This window comes from Mercenaria mercenaria, chromosome 19, assembly GCF_021730395.1.
Source record: "Mercenaria mercenaria strain notata chromosome 19, MADL_Memer_1, whole genome shotgun sequence".
NCBI lineage: Eukaryota > Metazoa > Mollusca > Bivalvia > Venerida > Veneridae > Mercenaria > Mercenaria mercenaria.
This window is the reverse complement of record NC_069379.1, coordinates 7,437,291-7,454,555: the sequence shown is the minus strand read 5'-3', so window position 1 is coordinate 7,454,555 and position 17,265 is coordinate 7,437,291. Positions and strand designations below refer to the sequence as shown.

At 34.5% G+C, this 17,265-nt stretch overlaps 1 protein-coding gene across 1 annotated transcript; it reads left to right on the top strand.

Annotated features, from left to right (window-relative positions):
* Window positions 1-469: 469 nt before the first annotated feature.
* LOC123543068 (uncharacterized) lies at window positions 470-15,562 on the top strand. Its single transcript, XM_053532103.1, has 8 exons — window positions 470-561; window positions 6,957-7,038; window positions 7,780-7,992; window positions 12,298-12,469; window positions 12,822-13,127; window positions 14,400-14,564; window positions 14,800-14,976; window positions 15,546-15,562. Exons 3-8 carry the CDS (start codon window positions 7,876-7,878, stop codon window positions 15,560-15,562), a joined length of 954 nt encoding a protein of 317 aa, XP_053388078.1. The 5' UTR covers window positions 470-561; window positions 6,957-7,038; window positions 7,780-7,875.
* Window positions 15,563-17,265: the final 1,703 nt, after the last annotated feature.

Sequence of the window (17,265 nt, the reverse complement as noted above, 5' to 3'; positions counted from 1 at the left end):
TCTTAGTATTCGAAGATGGTAGGGCTTTTTGCCAATTAAACAAAGAAGCAATAAATCTACAATAAACAACTGATTGACGCACGGACCTCTAAGAGAGCGTTATGACGTCAGATACCCGGTTTGTTGCAATATAGATGAAGTTCAGCTAATGTCAGTTATAATAATTATTATGAAAATATTAAAATGAAAAAGACGAAGACTTTCTATTGTTTGTTGTCTTAAATAATAAATATCACGTTTAGTCGTTCAGATGGTTGGATATTTAACCACTGAGGCTAACGGCCTCCTGGTTAAATTCCTGGGCTTTTGAACTCTTAACCGTTGTTTAGAAGACTATCAATAATAGAAACGCCTTCAGTGCTCGATAAATACATTAAATTTTAAATTGTTAAACAGGACTATGAAAATACAACAGAGGATTGAATAAATGAAGGAAATAGCTTTTTTCAGTTTCTTTTCTTTAGCGACATCGTGGGGAGATCCAGAAATTACTACTGTCGGTCAGCATACGTATTCATTCAATGGTCATGGAGAGTATACCTTTCTCGAAACTCAAAATAAGTAAGTACTTATAAAAGTATTTGCGACTTCTCTAAAATAGGTCAAATCTGTTTAGGTACAATACAAAACGAACAGGGAATAATTTGATCAAACAATACATATCGTTGATGTATGGCCGACTTCATCAAAATGCTTCAGAAATTTGTGTCATAAACTAATAAAATTTAACCTGTAAGAACGTTTCCTCCAACAACAAAATCGGGTTAACGAAGTATTTTTTCGGTCAAGTGCGCTTGTTTCCTTTGAACGCATTTAATTGCCGTGAAAGGCGACGCGTCATAACGCTTTTTTTAAAACACCTGCAACTTATTTGTAGATATTACGTATATTCGTAACAAGAGGACTTCAAATAAGTGTAGTTCCAGCAGTGAAGTTATCTTGACTGAATTGAATAATACGTTGCGTGTATGGTGGGCAAACGTCATCAGAGTTAATTGTTTTTCTCTAGGTTACATATTTAAGCTCCAGTAAAATTATGGTTAAAACTCTCTCAAACGAGATGTTATTTTACGACCTCTTCGATTCGTTCAGCACGACTGTTATGTTGTGTTAGTGTAATGTTTAATCTTCCAGCTTGAAAATTATGGCTAGGTTGGTTCAAATACACCCGCTTTAATGCATTTCAGTATTGTTTAATTGTCACAAATTGACATACGGGCCTTATTTTATCTGTAGTGTAAATGCAGGTATTGCATCATCTTTTTGTAAATTTTTGAGTTATTGAGGTAAATGTCAGATTTCACGCATGAAATACCTCTCATGTTTTTCTGTATTTCATAACTTAAATTTCCATGTAAATTTCATTAAATTCTGTTCAATAATAAGAAAGTTGATATTTTATAAACTTCAGTAATTTATGTTTTTATCCCCAAAACCACTATAATGGGCCTCAAATTGTCAATTTAAATTCGCGCCAAAGTAGTTAGATTTCCCGGCTATATCGTGAATCCCGTGAAAATGACAATAGTCATAGCTCACGGCTTAGCCGTGAATCCCATGAAATTTAGTATTTGGCGGGACATTATCCTTTAAATAGACTGGACTAGATATGCCTTGCGCACACCACCTTACGACTTTATAGACGAATCTATGTCTGAATTATTTTCTTGCTAGAAATTTATGCTCGATCGAGGTAAGAAATTTATTTGTTAGATTTTTGTATGATTTTTGCATTACGATTTTTATTTGGTAAATTTTTGTTCATTCTACAGAATTCTGTAACATTTACTTTTCGGCATATGATTTTAGCTAGTTTCGGTATGTCAGGATGATTTATTAAATTTTTCAGACTTTTGTAAATTATTTCGAAAGAGGAATCTAAAATGTTTCATTTATATAAGATGTAAAATTTGTACTGAAATTTGTAACATGATATTTATAAAGTACTTTGTTTCAAAAACTTATGTCAAACATTTTGTTAATTATGGAACGCCATTACTGCATTGTATGGTTATGTATAAATCTATATGGCAAGTCTAGTGCCATGTTTGTAATATATTATTGTAATATGAAATTGTGTGTGACAGTCTATTGCACACACATACAATGTCCGTTTTAGTGTATGGCATTAGATATTATATGGATGCCAACTATCATATAACGTTTGATTTACATTGAATTTTGTTAATTTGTAGTTGTAAATAATGGCTGCAGTTTATCATGTCCGTATCTATAATGTTTCCTCATATACTTTTCATATCATTTCATACTTTAACTTTAGTCTTTTAAGTAAGTAATCTTTGTAATAATGGAAGTAATAAGTGACGTATTTTAATCATGTGACATTTGAACTTAGTAGCACATATATTTTGTATAAGTAGCACGTATTATTTATGGGAGCCTACGGAGGTATGGTATACCCAAAGGAGCAGTTTTATGCCCTGACTTATTTGTTTTGCTATGGTGCTTACCATATGTTATATATTTTAGCTTCTTCCGCCAGACGATTTTTCCTGGTGATGTCATAACCCGGAAGTACAATGCCCGAGGTTCACTTGTCTTCACTCGCCTGGATGTGATATTCCCAGCGCAGAGCTTTCGTCCCATGGTTGTGCCGTAAACCGCAAAGACGATGATTTTTGTTATCCTCTGAAGTCAGCTCAGGGATGCAATCACCTACCACCATAGGGAGCCAACACGGAATCAACGTATTCACGGTTTAAAGGGACTGTATTTTGAATTTAGAAGCTACATTTTGTTTGTGCTACTTAAAGTTCACAATTGAATTAAAGAACTGTGTCACGTCAGATTAGAATGGAATTTAAGAACTTTTGTATCTAGAGATACTGAACTTTCTTTTTTTTTTCTTTCTTATAATCAGTTTTTTTTTTCTTTTCATATCTATTCATTGTAAATAATCATCTTATGTAAATAAATTTGTAAATATTGTAAAGGGTGTTGATTTGTTCTGATGGTTGCTGTCGCCGGTACGGCCTTTCCTGTCACATTAATCACCTCTTACATATGATACCTGCATTTGTATTTTTGCAGTTGCTGTAATAATGCTGACTCAATTACCTCTGATTTCCTCTTTAAGTTATGCCCATAGTTCTTTTTAACTCTAGATCTGTAACTATGTGTGTCATTGAAAGTTCCATGAACACCGCGGTAAAATATATCTGCGGATGTGTCTTTGTACTTGTAACATGTATAAATGTTGGTCTAGATGTCTATGACGGTAGCTTGCATTTTATCTATTTTCTGTCAACATTCTCAATGAAACTGGACCTGCTTGGACGGACTGTTGTTTTCCAGTTTTCTATTTATCCTATATAAAGATATTAGTAAAATGCGACCTCGTGAAATTATAGCAGTATTTTAAAGGCGGTCAGTCACATTCAAGTACGGCTACGAAATAACTTTTTTGTTTCATGTTTTTATTTTATTCAATTTGTTTTTTGTTGTTGTCTTCTTTGTTTTTTTTTTTGTTGTTGTTTTTGTTTTTAACTATCTTCTGGCCACGAGATAAGATTTTAGTTTCTTTAGGGTTTTTTTTAGGAGATAACATTTTTTCTTTTTTGCTTTCTTTTCTTTTTATATCTCGTGGCCACGAATTAACATTTTTATGCCCCCGAAGGGAGGCATATAGTTTTTGAACCGTCTGTCTGTCTGTCGGTCTGTCAGTCTGTCCGCAAATTTCGTGTCCGGTCCATATCTTTGTCATCGATAGATGGATTTTCAAATAACTTTGCATGAATGTGTACCACAGTAAGACGATGTGTCGCGCGTAAGACCCAGGTCCTTAGCCCAAAGGTTAAGGTCACACTTAGACGTTAAAGGATAGTGCATTGATGGTCGTGTCCGGTCCATATCTTTGTCATCGATGGATGGATTTTCAAATAACTTGGCGTAAATGTGTACCACAGTAAGACGACGTGTCGCGCGCAAGACCCAGGTCCATAGCTCAAAGGTCAAGGTCACACTTAGACGTTAAAGGATAGTGCATTGATGGGCGTGTCCGGCCCATAACTTTGTCATTGATGGATGGATTTTCAAATAACTTGGCATGAATGTGTACCACAGTAAGACGACGTGTCATGCGCAAGACCCAGGTCCGTATCTCAAAGGTCAAGGTAACACTTGGACGTTAAGTTTCATGATAGTGCATTGATGGGCATGTCCAGTCCATATCTTTGTCATTCATGCATGGATTTTAAAATAACTATGCATGAATGTGTGATACAGTAAGACGACGTGTCACGCGCAAGACCCAGCTCTGTAGGTCAAAGGTCCTAAACTCTAACATCGGCCAAAACTATTCATTCAAAGTGACACCGGGGGCATGTGTCATCCTATGGAGACAGCTCTTGTTGTTTATTCCTTTTATATATCTTGTGGCAACGAGATATATTTTAGTTTGTTTCTCCGTTGTTTTTTTTATATAATTCGTGACCACGAGTTAACATTTTTTCTTTTTTTCTTTTTCTTTATATCTCATGGCAATGAGATAACATAAAAACGAAACTAACATGTCCCCTCTGAGCATCCGTATTCAAAGCAATGTGTTATGACTTACCGTTTATTCAGTTCATGATTTAGGAAAATATAGATCCCTATTTGACCTTTTGTAAATTTTTATCACTAGCTTCTTAAACATGAATATATATATAAAACAAAAACTTGAGTACCGGTATTTCTTTTAATTTCAGCATAATATGTGTTTCTAGCAATAAATAAATCTGGGTGGTATTTGCCTTCAGTTGTTTCCAATATTTTCTTGATTGCGCATAAAAAGGCAGGAAATAATTTTTTTATGAACTACAGCTTAATGTGTCATAGTCAATGCAAATATGTGATAAATATGATACAAGAGTTTTTATATTCATTTCGTTTCTGAAGCAGGTTTATCAAATATTTACTGATGATAAAATATTTCTATTTCGGTTGGTCAACTAGGAAGGGAAAGTCAGAAACTCTGGCATGGTACGAATTTGGGTACATTAGTGGAGATTATGTGTAAGGCAGCGGTTAGATTAATCTGTAGAGCCTTTACCCTGTAAGCGGGGATTCGAGCTTCTGACTGACTGGATATTTTTCTGGCCCTGTAACACCTCAAAATCTAACATACATCGAGCAGTCAACAGATATATGTTAAGGTTTTAGATATGTCCATTACTTGATCAAAATTTGATTAATATCCACTATTAACCGCGATAAAAATACAAACTGATACGGTCAGCCATGACAAAAGTACTTAGTTCAATTCAAGTGTAAACAAGAGAATGAAGTATTGATATGCAAAACAAAGTCTCCTATTTACGGAATACTTGTACCAATTTGTAATGTCGACCGCCACTGTAAGACGGCGACACACGACAATGCAAAGTGAGATCACGACCATGCGATACGTCAGACGTCAATTCGAAACGACGCTCTACAATCTGATACGGCGGACGACAATTTGAAGGAATGTAATTATATTGTGGCGCGTCCAAAGCAAGAGAAATCGCAATGTCACTTTGCAATATCGTGCGTCGATTCGCATTGTCCCGACATCACTTCGAAGTGTTGTGATATTACTTTTCACTGTCGCGTGACTTCTGCCTTTTTGATGACTGTGGCACACGACATTGTAATATGACACTCGACACTGCGATACGATGCTCAACATTTCAAAGCGACATTCGGTGATGCAAAGTGACATTTTTCAAAGTAGTATTGCATTGTCGTCTGCACGTCTATTATACGATTCATGTTTAGCTTTATGCTGGAGCATACAATAACACCTGTGGGCTTGTTTGGGGTGCTCTGTGCTTCCGGGAAGCCCTTCCTTTTATTTTGCACATGTATATATAAGATACTTAGTAAGGTTCGAGTATACAATTTCATCCTACATGTTGAACTTGTCGTGATCACGCCAACATTCAGTGCATATAAAATAAATATTCGTATCGCACAAATGGTTTAAAATAGATTCAAAATGTTTACATTTAATTTATTTGAATGTATACATTATTTTTCTGTAACTTGACATATCCAAAACTGGTATGTTATGTCAAAAAAGATAAGTGTGTTAAATGTGATGACTTTTTATTTTCAATGTTATCATTTTTGTCACAAATAAGAATGACATACGATCGGCATTCATTATATTATAAATGTCAATTCTCCACTAAACGCGCCATTCAAGACTGGTCCTTTGGTTATCTATCTAATTATGGACATTGTATTATATGTCGTAAAGGAATTAATATAGGGCACTTGGCCACAATGATTTAGGCATTACGTCCGCTAAAAATATGAGGGTTGTTCCAAAAACTAATGCAGCTCATCTATCATATTTATGATAAAAATGTTTGATACAACTTTCCCATCAATTCTTACTACACAGTATCAGACGTTCTATCCATGACCGATAACAATTTGATTATCTTCAAGAGATGTATTACTGAGGCATTTAAAACTGTCTGAAACCAGAGCTTTCCTAGATGTTTATCTGGCACAGACAAAAACAGTTTAGTCTAGGCTGCAATACATGTATGTGACGATTCACCATCAAGTTAAAGGTAAATGTATTTCAATCCTCTTGAATATAATAAATTTGCCTCAGGCTACCTGCCTAGTGATCAGATACTGATGATTTCATAAATGCGTAGAATGCTTTTAAGCATTCATCATTTAATCAGAAATTAAACAACACAAAAAAGTCTATATTTTATACGTTTCTGCCTTAGGCTTTTAAGACAAGCTTTACTTCCCAGAGCGCCGAAGTACCCATAAGAATTAAAGCTCTCTATCTTCCAAAACACACGTAGTACTATCTAAACCCTTATAAGTATATAGGTCTCCGGACACCGTGGCTTCCAGGCTGCTTCTTGTTTTAATATACAATCGGTGCATGTTTGATTTCACAATCATTGGTATAATAAAATGTTTACATTCGATTACATTTTAAGGTCGCTGCAGATTCAGGCTCAAACAGATTTCTTCATTAAAGGCAATAAAGATGCAACAGTATTCGTTGTTTTCGTTCTTGCGGTAAGTTACCTAAGGCAGTTAGAAAATGGGGATTTAAGGGATTGTTTATGCTTGCATTTATTTTCAAAAATGGCACTACAGGTATACAGTCTATGTTTACAAAATGTAAATGAAAATAAGTTTTTCTTTCTTTTGTTTTTGTTTTTTGAAAAGAAGGAGACTTTTTATTCCATTATTTTCTGTAATATATCCGCTTTTACACCCGGATTTAATACACCCGGATGGATGCATTTTGAAATGACCCATTTTACATTTGTTAGCAATTTTGTTATCCGCTCAGTATTTTGAAAACCCATTGAAAACTCATATCCTTGTTACCGGTCAGGAACATTGTCCATCACGAAAAGATGACCCGTATGAAGTATGAAGGCCATAGGTCAAGGTAACACTGACACAAGGTAATCAGTGAGCCGCAGTGATTTTCATGTCAATTGGTCATTGTGACCGTGAGAACAAAAACCAATTCCACTCAATACAATATTTTGAGGATCTTCACCTAAGACGGACAACCTGGTCACTGTCATGCGTAGTGATCAAATGGATGTGAAATATGATCGTGCGGGTTTTCCATCCGTCTATTTTCAATTTAGTTCCAGCTTTATAATTCTAAAGAAGTGTTCTGTACTACTATTCTCAAATGTGTTTGGCGCACTGCTTCGGGCGTATTATGCTCTGCTTAGCAGAACTTTTTATTCACATATAACACGTTTAAAAGCCGTTGCCTATACCTTATTTTTACAGGACAACATTAAGAAGGACACCATTACGATCGTTTACCAAAGAACCAACAAAACATTGAGTCTCTTTAAACATGACGGATCATTATGGGCAAATTCAATGAACTGCAAACGAAATCCTGAGCCGTCTCGTAAACTTGGATATGGATTTTTACTGTTCTGTTCGACACCGTTCAGTTTTGGAATAGTGCTTACACAAAAGACTAGCATTCAAAGGGTAATTAATGCGAATTTAAGACACAAAAGACATTCAAAATATGTATTGGAGTGGGAAGGTATTGTAATTTCATCCTTTTAACATGAAAATTATTAAAAGGTATATTAAGGCTAATCCATTTTTCACATCCATGTGTCTTTTTAGAAACGATACAGAAAAATGTGTTAAAAGAAGTGTTTTAAGGATGCACGAGCCTTTTTTTTCAGGACACCGCTATTATGAAAAATGTTTCTTCGAATATTGCTTTCTAAAAACAGTTTTGCCAAACAAAATGCTAAATAATTAAAATATGGCTAATAATGTACCATTTAGATTCTTCTTGTTGCGAAAAATATTTCACCCTTATTTTTGGCTGGCATTTACCTACAAATGATGTAAGATATACAATGGGGTAGGGGTAGGTAATCTCAAATATCTATTAAAGTATATCAGGTTTTGTTTTGATATTTTACTGACTCATGTATATAATATTAAGCTATAATTAAAATTTTCAGAATAGCTCTTTATATTACCTAGGAAATATAACTTTAAACAAAAAGAACAAAAATATCAAAATCCACAAGTTTTTAACATATTTTTCCTCAATAAATCTCTCAGATGCACAATGACCCCAACATTTTTTCTTCCCACATTAAAGCATTTTTGTGTGTCATTAAAGCTGCAAAATATTTTGAAAATCTTATTGTCCAAATTTTTTTTGTAGATCTAAATACGTTTTTTATTGACACAGATTTATTGTTAGTGACACAGATGCTTATATAATACTGCCATCCCCTGGTATTCATTTTCACCTGTAAGACTTGAAATCCCTATAACATGAAGTGGGATTTTATATGTTTTATAAAGTACCACAATTTTTTCAATTTTACAAAATTTCAGAAATACTTGAACAGTGGGTGAAGAAAATGCCCTATAGAATTAAAACGAGATGACCTGTGTTTTTTCTTCTCTTGTTTGTCTTGGAAACTTATGTTCTTCAAGCTCATAGAATATGAAAAAGTTCTTAACATTAGAAAAAAATCGTTACTACATCCTTAAGTGTAACTGAATCGAATGTTTCTGTTACTCTGACAAATTTACGTTTTGCACTCAGAGTACGTAATTTTTTTACAATAACCCTACTATTATTAACCTTATGATAATCATATCTGAGTTCATTCTAATTTATCATGACGATCGAAAATACATTTTACAAAAATCAAAAAGGATTTTGAAATCCATTCACTTGCAATTTCTAGAAAGCAAATTTCTACTAATGAAACCCTATTTCTTTCTTATATTGATAAAATACTAGTCAAATTCTATAAGAGTAGCAATATTTTATTTAAGACACAATCAGATATGTATCCTATATTTTAAATTCTTTCATTTGAAACACCTGCCATGTTGAAAACGTTTCTTTTCATGTACATGTTGATGTTCTTCTTTCATTGTCATTACAACTAATGTAGAGTGGTTTCAAGTATAAAAGTATGCGTTCATAGTTTTGCATTTATTATTCTCATAAGAGTATCTGTTATGTAACAATATGACAAATATGCACTGACATCTTGCAATAATACCTATTCATAAAACGTCTAATTTCAACTATGTAAATAAAATACATTGGAGGTAGCGGAGAAAAGCCTACTCTATAAATCATCGATTCATGTGTGAATGTTTCTCTCCAATTTAATACATTTGAATAAGAATATATCAGTAATTCGTAATGTATTTAACAGTAACATTAGTATGCCTAAGAACAGTGGCATGTAGTAATCGTCTGTCTGTCCACCCAACCTTACTTGTACTGAGTGAAACTTAAAACCTGTGCCAAGAATTGCCTTCAAACTTACTTTATAGGAGGATGAAAACGATGTGTGTAATGCGCAGTTACCGTTATACTAGTATTGGCAATATTTTATTTATTTCCTTTTTAAATTTTCCTTGTACTGTTTTTTTCCAGAAGATAACTTAAGAAGCATGTAAGAGATTGACATTTTACTTGAAATATAAATAGGTGATTGAATGAATAAGTACAGTGCACAATGACTTTTTTTTTAACATTTGGCCTGTATAAAGTTATTTCTGATTTTCGTTTTCCTTGTACTGTCTTTGTACGATGTGTCAAGGGATTGACTTCAAACTTGAAAAATAGAAAGTTAGCAATATGGAATGCAATGCATAATAACTATAGATCTGGAATAAGTATTTTCTGAAAACTTTCCATTGTGTACGCCAATCTATTTGGTTGATTTAGATAATATTCCAAAAATGTTTTAATTAGTACTTATAATTTTTTGTAATAATAAAATTAGATAATAAATAAAACAAGTAAACGGAAATAATGTCTCTAGCACAAAGCACATATGCATTTTGAATTATCTTTAAAAAAACTACTTTTTCGCCAATATAAAAAAAACCCGTCGTAGCGGAGTGGACAAAAGCGTTGGTATATATTACCTTTTCAGCTTACCTGTCACGAAGTGACCGCTTGATGTCCGTCGTCCGTCGTGCATCGTGCGTCGTGCGTCGTGCGTCGTGCGTAGTGCGTCGTCCGTCAACAATTTCTAAAAAAATCTTCTTCTTGAAAACCACTGGGCAGAATTACAGGAAACTTAACAGGAATGATCCTTGGGTAGCCCCCTTTCAAAATTATTCAAAGAATTGAATTCCATGCAGAACTCTGGTTGACACGGCAACCAAAAGGAAAAACTTTAAAATTCTTCTTGTCCAAAACCACAGGACCTAGGGCTTTGATATCTGGTATGTAGCATTATCTAGTGGTCTTCTACCAAAATTATCCAAAGTATCTCCCTAGGATCAAATATGGCCCCGCCCCAGGGGTCACATTGTTTATATAGATTTATATAGGGAAACCTTTGAAAATCTTCTTGTACAAAATCGCGTGGCCTAGGGCTTTGATATTTGGTATGTAGCATCATCTAGTGGTCCTCTACCAAGATTGATCAAATTATCCCCCTAGGATCAAATATGGCCCCGCTCCGAGGGTCCCAAATTTTACATAGACTTATATAGGAAAAAAGTTTTAAAATCCTCTTGTCTGAAACCACAGCACTTAGTCCTTTGATATCTGGTTTGTAGCATTGTCTTATGGACCTCAACCAAAATTGTTCAGATTGTATCCCTTGCGTGAAAAGAGGCCCTGCCTGGGGGTCCCAAGTTTAATATAGACTTGTATAGGAAAAAGCTTTAAAAATCTTCTTGTCTCAAACCAAACGACCTAGGCTTTTGATATTTGGTATGATGCATTATCTAGTAGTCCTCTACCAAAATTGTTCAAATTATGCCCCTGGAGTTAAGAGATGCCTCGCCCTGGAGTCACTTACTTATTATATGAGTTGTAAAGGAAAAATACTTAAAAAATCATCTGATCCTATTTCCAAGACTGTTTAATTATAATTACCTGATGACCCCAAGTAATATGATGTCACTTGACTGTAACCTTGACCTACTGACCTACATTCTTGTTTTTTAAGATACAGCCTTGAAATTTTGATGACATACACAGTTTTGCACACAAATCGTAAAACTGAATTTCATTGACTGAGTGTCTTAATATTTTATCATCAGTTTGACATTTGAAACATGTAGCTCATATTACCCAGGTGAGCGATCCAGGGTCTTCATGACCGTCTTGTTGAAAAGTATCGGACATTTTTTTGGTTATTTGTTCCTATTCTTGCATACAAGATGTTTACTGCGGTTCCCTCACTAATACTTTGTTGACAGTTTTAACATTTATTTACATTACAGTCGAAAACGTTCAGCCAATCACTATGGTGGCTGATCCATATTTGTCGTTTTGGCGCGTTCACTTGTCGTCTTGGCGTGTTGGCGCGTTGGCGGGGGAACGCGCCAAAACGACAAATATGAATTTTGTCGTCTTGGTGCGTATAATTGTCGTCCTGGCGTGTTGGCGTCTTGGCACCCTGCAAACGCGCTAAGACGCCAGAACGCCAGGACGACAACTTCCCAATTTAGCGTGTTGGCGCCCCCACCAGAACGACAAATGCCTTGTTTGTCGTTTTGGCGCGTATAATTGTCGTCCTGGCGTCCTAGCGCCCTGCAAACGCGCCAACACGCCAGAACGAGATGGCAGAAATCAGCCACCATAAATCACTGGCGTTTCGGAAAGAATCCACCATTGAAAATCGGGTCGGCTTTCATTAAAAATAATTGATTACACTGATTATAAGGTCGGGAAACACTTGTATATCTTTGCTAAATAAATGAGATTTTATCCCATATTTCTAAACATTTTTATAACTGAGGCTCTACAATAACATGTTATCATCATTTCAGATAACATTCAGTGGAGGAGATTTCATGAGTGTAACTTTCCAGAGTAAAAAGAATGTCACCGGATTTAGAGGTTTGGCTGGTAACTTAGAGCATGGATATTATATTTATAGAAATGGAAGCAAAGCCAGCATTAACGCAACAGAGCGAGATTTCTTCTACTTCGGTGAATCATGTAAAGAAATTTGTTATAAATTAGCCCTACTGCGTTCCTTTATGTGAAGTTTGTCCTGAATATTTGTGTACAGCGTTTCCTTTTGTGTTTTATGTGTTTACATGTAAACATATAATATACTGCAGGGCTTCATTTTTTTCTGATTTTCTGTGTCCGTGTATTTTTTAATAAATGCACGTAAATATATATTAAAACGCATTTGTAAACTAATGTTAAACTTTCGTAACTTAACTTTTGTACTAGCTTAAGGTACCATTTCATCAAAGGCAGAAACTCGATGTGAACTTTTAATATGCTGATTATGTTTTATTCTATGACAACCTTTCTGGTTATCTTTTTCCACATTTTACAGGGACGGTATCACAAAAAGACAGTAAATTCAATTATAAAATTACTGGGGGTATTTTTACATATTGGAACGGAAACCATACGAGACCACAATTCTTACAGGAGATTGCTGAAAAGGGCGACCTAGACAAATTGTTTGAAGGCTTTTCAGATGCTAACATTACCAAATTTAATGAAACTTGTAGAAATTCCTGGGACAAGAAGCCTAACATTCAATGTCTTGTTATTATTGCTAAAACAAAAAATGTAACTCAAGGAGAGTCTGTTATGGCGGCTGCTGAAGAAAAGCATCATATCTATGAAATAAATCGTAAGTTTAGTAATACAGTGGCCCTCTAATAATTGCCTATATGATTTGTAAAGTTGAATTTTAATTCGAAAATAAGAGTTTGCGTAAGACCTTTCACTCTAACTGGAAAATGATGTTTATGGAGTGCTCATAGCTGTATATATATGCAGAAGAATATTAAGGTGTTAGACATTTTGCAGTCGTAGCCTGTTTTGGCTTTTATATATCTTTGTCTGTCAGTCAGACTATCTGTCATACCACCATATGGATTTTGCTATTTTTTTATTCAGTGACTGAAGACAAAAGACAGAGGTGTGTACAAAATCCATAACTCTTACTTTTTCAATCATCTCCTGTTATCGAATTAAGACATTAAAGTGCATACAAAAATAGGGGCTTTTAAGGAATCACGGCTTGTAAAAGTACAATACTCTGCACTGTTAACTTTTTTACTTATCTCTCTTTCATAAGCCCTTAGGGACGTAAAATGTAAGTGCGTATGTCCGTCCGTCTGTAAGTGGTTCTGTTTCCGCTCAGTAACTTGAGAATGCATTTATCTATAATTGCACATTGCTCATTTGTTGTGGATGACACATTATATGACCTGTTCTGGTGATATTGAAGTCCGTTGGCCTAACGCATTAAAAGGTTTTGAGTGGAAACGGACATTAATATAATACCACAGTAGCAAGTATTCTATTTCGATAAAACATGGTTGCAAGGTTAGTGGATATTTTCCCCTGTATTTGGAAAATATTCTCGTCCTGTACCACGGTCCCGATGTCAAAATGCATTCACAGCAGTATTCCTTTATGAGATCTGAACAGTTGCTTATAAATCATTCTGTTTCTTTCAAAACCATCGCGGGGCTAGTTTTCTCTACATGGATTTTGGGAAAAGTTTGAAAATCCGATGATACGATTGACAGCAATATTCAGTAGATGGCCCTCTGCCAAAGTTTACTGTTATTTCCTTGTTGATATGTTCTCTTAATTAATAACATGTCATCCTGCATCGCCATCGACATCATCCCACTTAATCCTTGGGCACCATTATCTCATGCACGCACGGCTACCACACACACGCTTGCGCACGTATGCACGCCTATATACATATTACCTGTCCGTATTTTGTTAAGTGGGAGCTTAAGATATCCTCTTCTCACTGCCAGTCGTACAATTATTGCATCAGGTGTTAATTAAAAAAAAGATATTTCAATCTTGCAATTTAAGTTTATCAAAAATAATATAATCATTAAATATGATGTGTAAAATATCATTTTTTCTATTTTAGATAACAAACCGCCACAGTTCAAAAACAATACCCCGACTGTTCTGAATGTAACATTCGGACTAAATTCTAAGATACTTGATCTGAAACTATACGTAACCGACGACTTTGATGATCCAGAAGAAATGACGTACAATGTGGTAACAAAACTGAAAAATTACACATTTAGTAAGTGAATCAAAATTGATTGTCTCAGTCCTAATATCATTGATTGCATATCATGTCGTAAAACACGTTGAACTTAATTATATTGTTTGAATGTTCTTACCTGGCCTTAAATCTGGTTAAAAGACAAGCATGTTACTTTGAATCGACGTTAATATTGCAAACTATCTTTATTTTAATAGTTAAAGCAAATACACATGTAAATGTAGTTGCAATATAAATATCTTATATAATACAGATAATGGCAGTTTTACCTGGAATGTTGGCACATATTTAAGATACAGCGACAGCAGTTTGACATTCACTGTGAATGACACGTTAGGATCTCCAGCGGCAAGACAAATGATAATTTATTACTGCGGATGTGAGAACCCGTCACAGTGTGATTTTAGTTCGTTTAATAAAAATTCTTCAGGTATGAGTTTATTTTCAACCAATTATATTGTACATACACACTACCGGTTAAGAATTATTATAGTAGAAATACATGAACAGCCTGTGTGTTGTATGACCAACAATATTTAAATGTTAACGGCTCTGCGAAACAGTCCAACATCATATGCAACAATAATTCAACTTTTTTTCTGACGGTATGTTTTGTTGATATTCAATACAGTGTAGTGAACAGTTGAAAGTCAGCTTTTTATAGTCTTGTGTTCAATTGAAAATGCTCATTTTTAAAAGTGTATAAATGATAATAAATTTAATATGTCCTATGACAGAGTGAAATCATAGTATGCATGCTAAACCGGAAACAGAATTAGATAGACCTAGAACAAATGTAGAATGAGCCGTAAGATAGAGGTGTTTAGACATTTATTTTAAGTTTTTGATAGATAAAATACTGCGAAATCATGTAATTTTGCGGGCATAAAATTTGGTGGTCTTGCCCAAAATGCCTATTTCTTAGAAAAATGATTTCGTTCATTTAGGATGTTGTAGATGTAATGAATATGATTTTTTGTCTGTTCAATGACATTTTAGATTCATTCGAGGATTAATTAAGCCACGAAATCCACGGTAATTTACGTTACTAACGTTGCGATGAATTCTTTCCTACCTATGCGACAGAGAGTTCTGAATGAAATTCTCAAAAACGATAATGTCATCTTACATTTGGTGTAAAAAATGACTTTATTGTCTTACGTCTTTACGTCTTTATTGTATGACTGAATTGTGCAATCCGTAGCTGTGCATCCCCAACTTTCAGCGTAAAATATACGAGAACCGCAACTGTTGTCGGTATTGATGTTTTGCCTTGTGTGCCGTTGTAGTTCTTTTTTACCCTTTACACTAAAATATCGATAAACCTGCTAATTGGCATATTTCACGCCAGGTAAACTCGTCGCCGTCCTGCACATATGATTTGAACAGCGCATCTTGGTTAGATAGAATTATTAAAGTATGCAAATTAAAGCAGAATATAACGCATCTTTAGGCTCTGTAATTAATTGTATTTCAAAAGAGAAAAATTCGGACTTTGCTAGATACCGACATTGTATCATGAATTAATTATTTATATATTAAACAACAAGTAGAATGTACAAACTATTCTTCCGTAATGCATAATGATATACATGTTTAAAATAATGCATGGGATAAAATATATATTACTTCATCATTAAAAGTGTGACTAAGACATAGATCTCAAATGGCAGTTCAACCACGTTTGTGTACACTTCATTATGTTTTGGTTTTTCTTGTTCTATGACGTCATTGTAATATAACGCAGTAATTAGAGTACTAATCAAATAATACAAAACTCCGAAATGAATATTAACCATATCTGTTGAATTGTAGGAAATCCTATACTCGATTTAAGGAAAGTCATGGAAACCTGGATGAAATCTCTTTGTAACAGTGACGTTTGTAGATTGATTTTGTCAACTTTTCTGTAGATTTTATGTCAAAATGATCCTAAAATATTTACAAGGTCAGATATCTGTTATATGTGATTAGTAGTGAGTCCATATTGCCAGTTTTAACGTAGGGAGAAAAAAGTATGATTATACATTGTTAAAGTGACATTTTTACAGGCAAATTATTTATCTTACAATAGAGACAATACAAAAAGCAGCTTGCAAGTGTCCTGCATACTCAGGAGGCTTATACTGCGAAGTACAGTTAGATCCTTGTAAAGATTGCACATGTTACGAGAATAATTGCAATGGATCTTTCAATCGCAATAGTTCAGCGTGGCCGTGTGCAGATTGTCCAGAAGGAAGAACAAGCCTGATCGCTTCCTATAATCAAACTTGTGAAAGTAAGTTATAATATTTTTAAATTTACCACGCAAGAACGTATTTGTCTAATAATATCAGTTCGAATTATTTGCTTCGAGCTATTGCTCTAATCCAATGAATGTTTTGAGCCCAAAACGCGAGACATTCTGCAGGTGAAAACCCAACTAGTCTTCGCACGCCCCAAAATGTCGTATAAAATACATGTGTTGTACCAAGTATTGCCGAAGAAAAGCAAAGCATGTGTTTTGTTAAACGAACGTTTGCTATTCAAATGGTTACTGCTTGTTGACAATTGTAATGTTTCTTTAACTTTAAAGGTATACGTCATCTGATAAATAAAACAATGTGAAAGAAAGAAAGAGAAAACGGAACTGTTAATATAAGATATAAATAGCTGTTTAACAGTTTCAATAAGGTTATAAATGCATGGTTGTGTTTAAAGTATGCATGGATACTTTTCA

Coding starts and splice junctions, on each gene's coding strand:
- LOC123543068 (XM_053532103.1), top strand. CDS start 7,876: ATGAACTGCAAACGAAATCCTGAGCCGTCTCGTAAACTTGGATATGGA. Junction 13,128..14,399: donor TCATATCTATGAAATAAATC/GTAAGTTTAGTA, acceptor TTTCTATTTTAG/ATAACAAACCGCCACAGTTC. Junction 14,565..14,799: donor ACTGAAAAATTACACATTTA/GTAAGTGAATCA, acceptor TATATAATACAG/ATAATGGCAGTTTTACCTGG.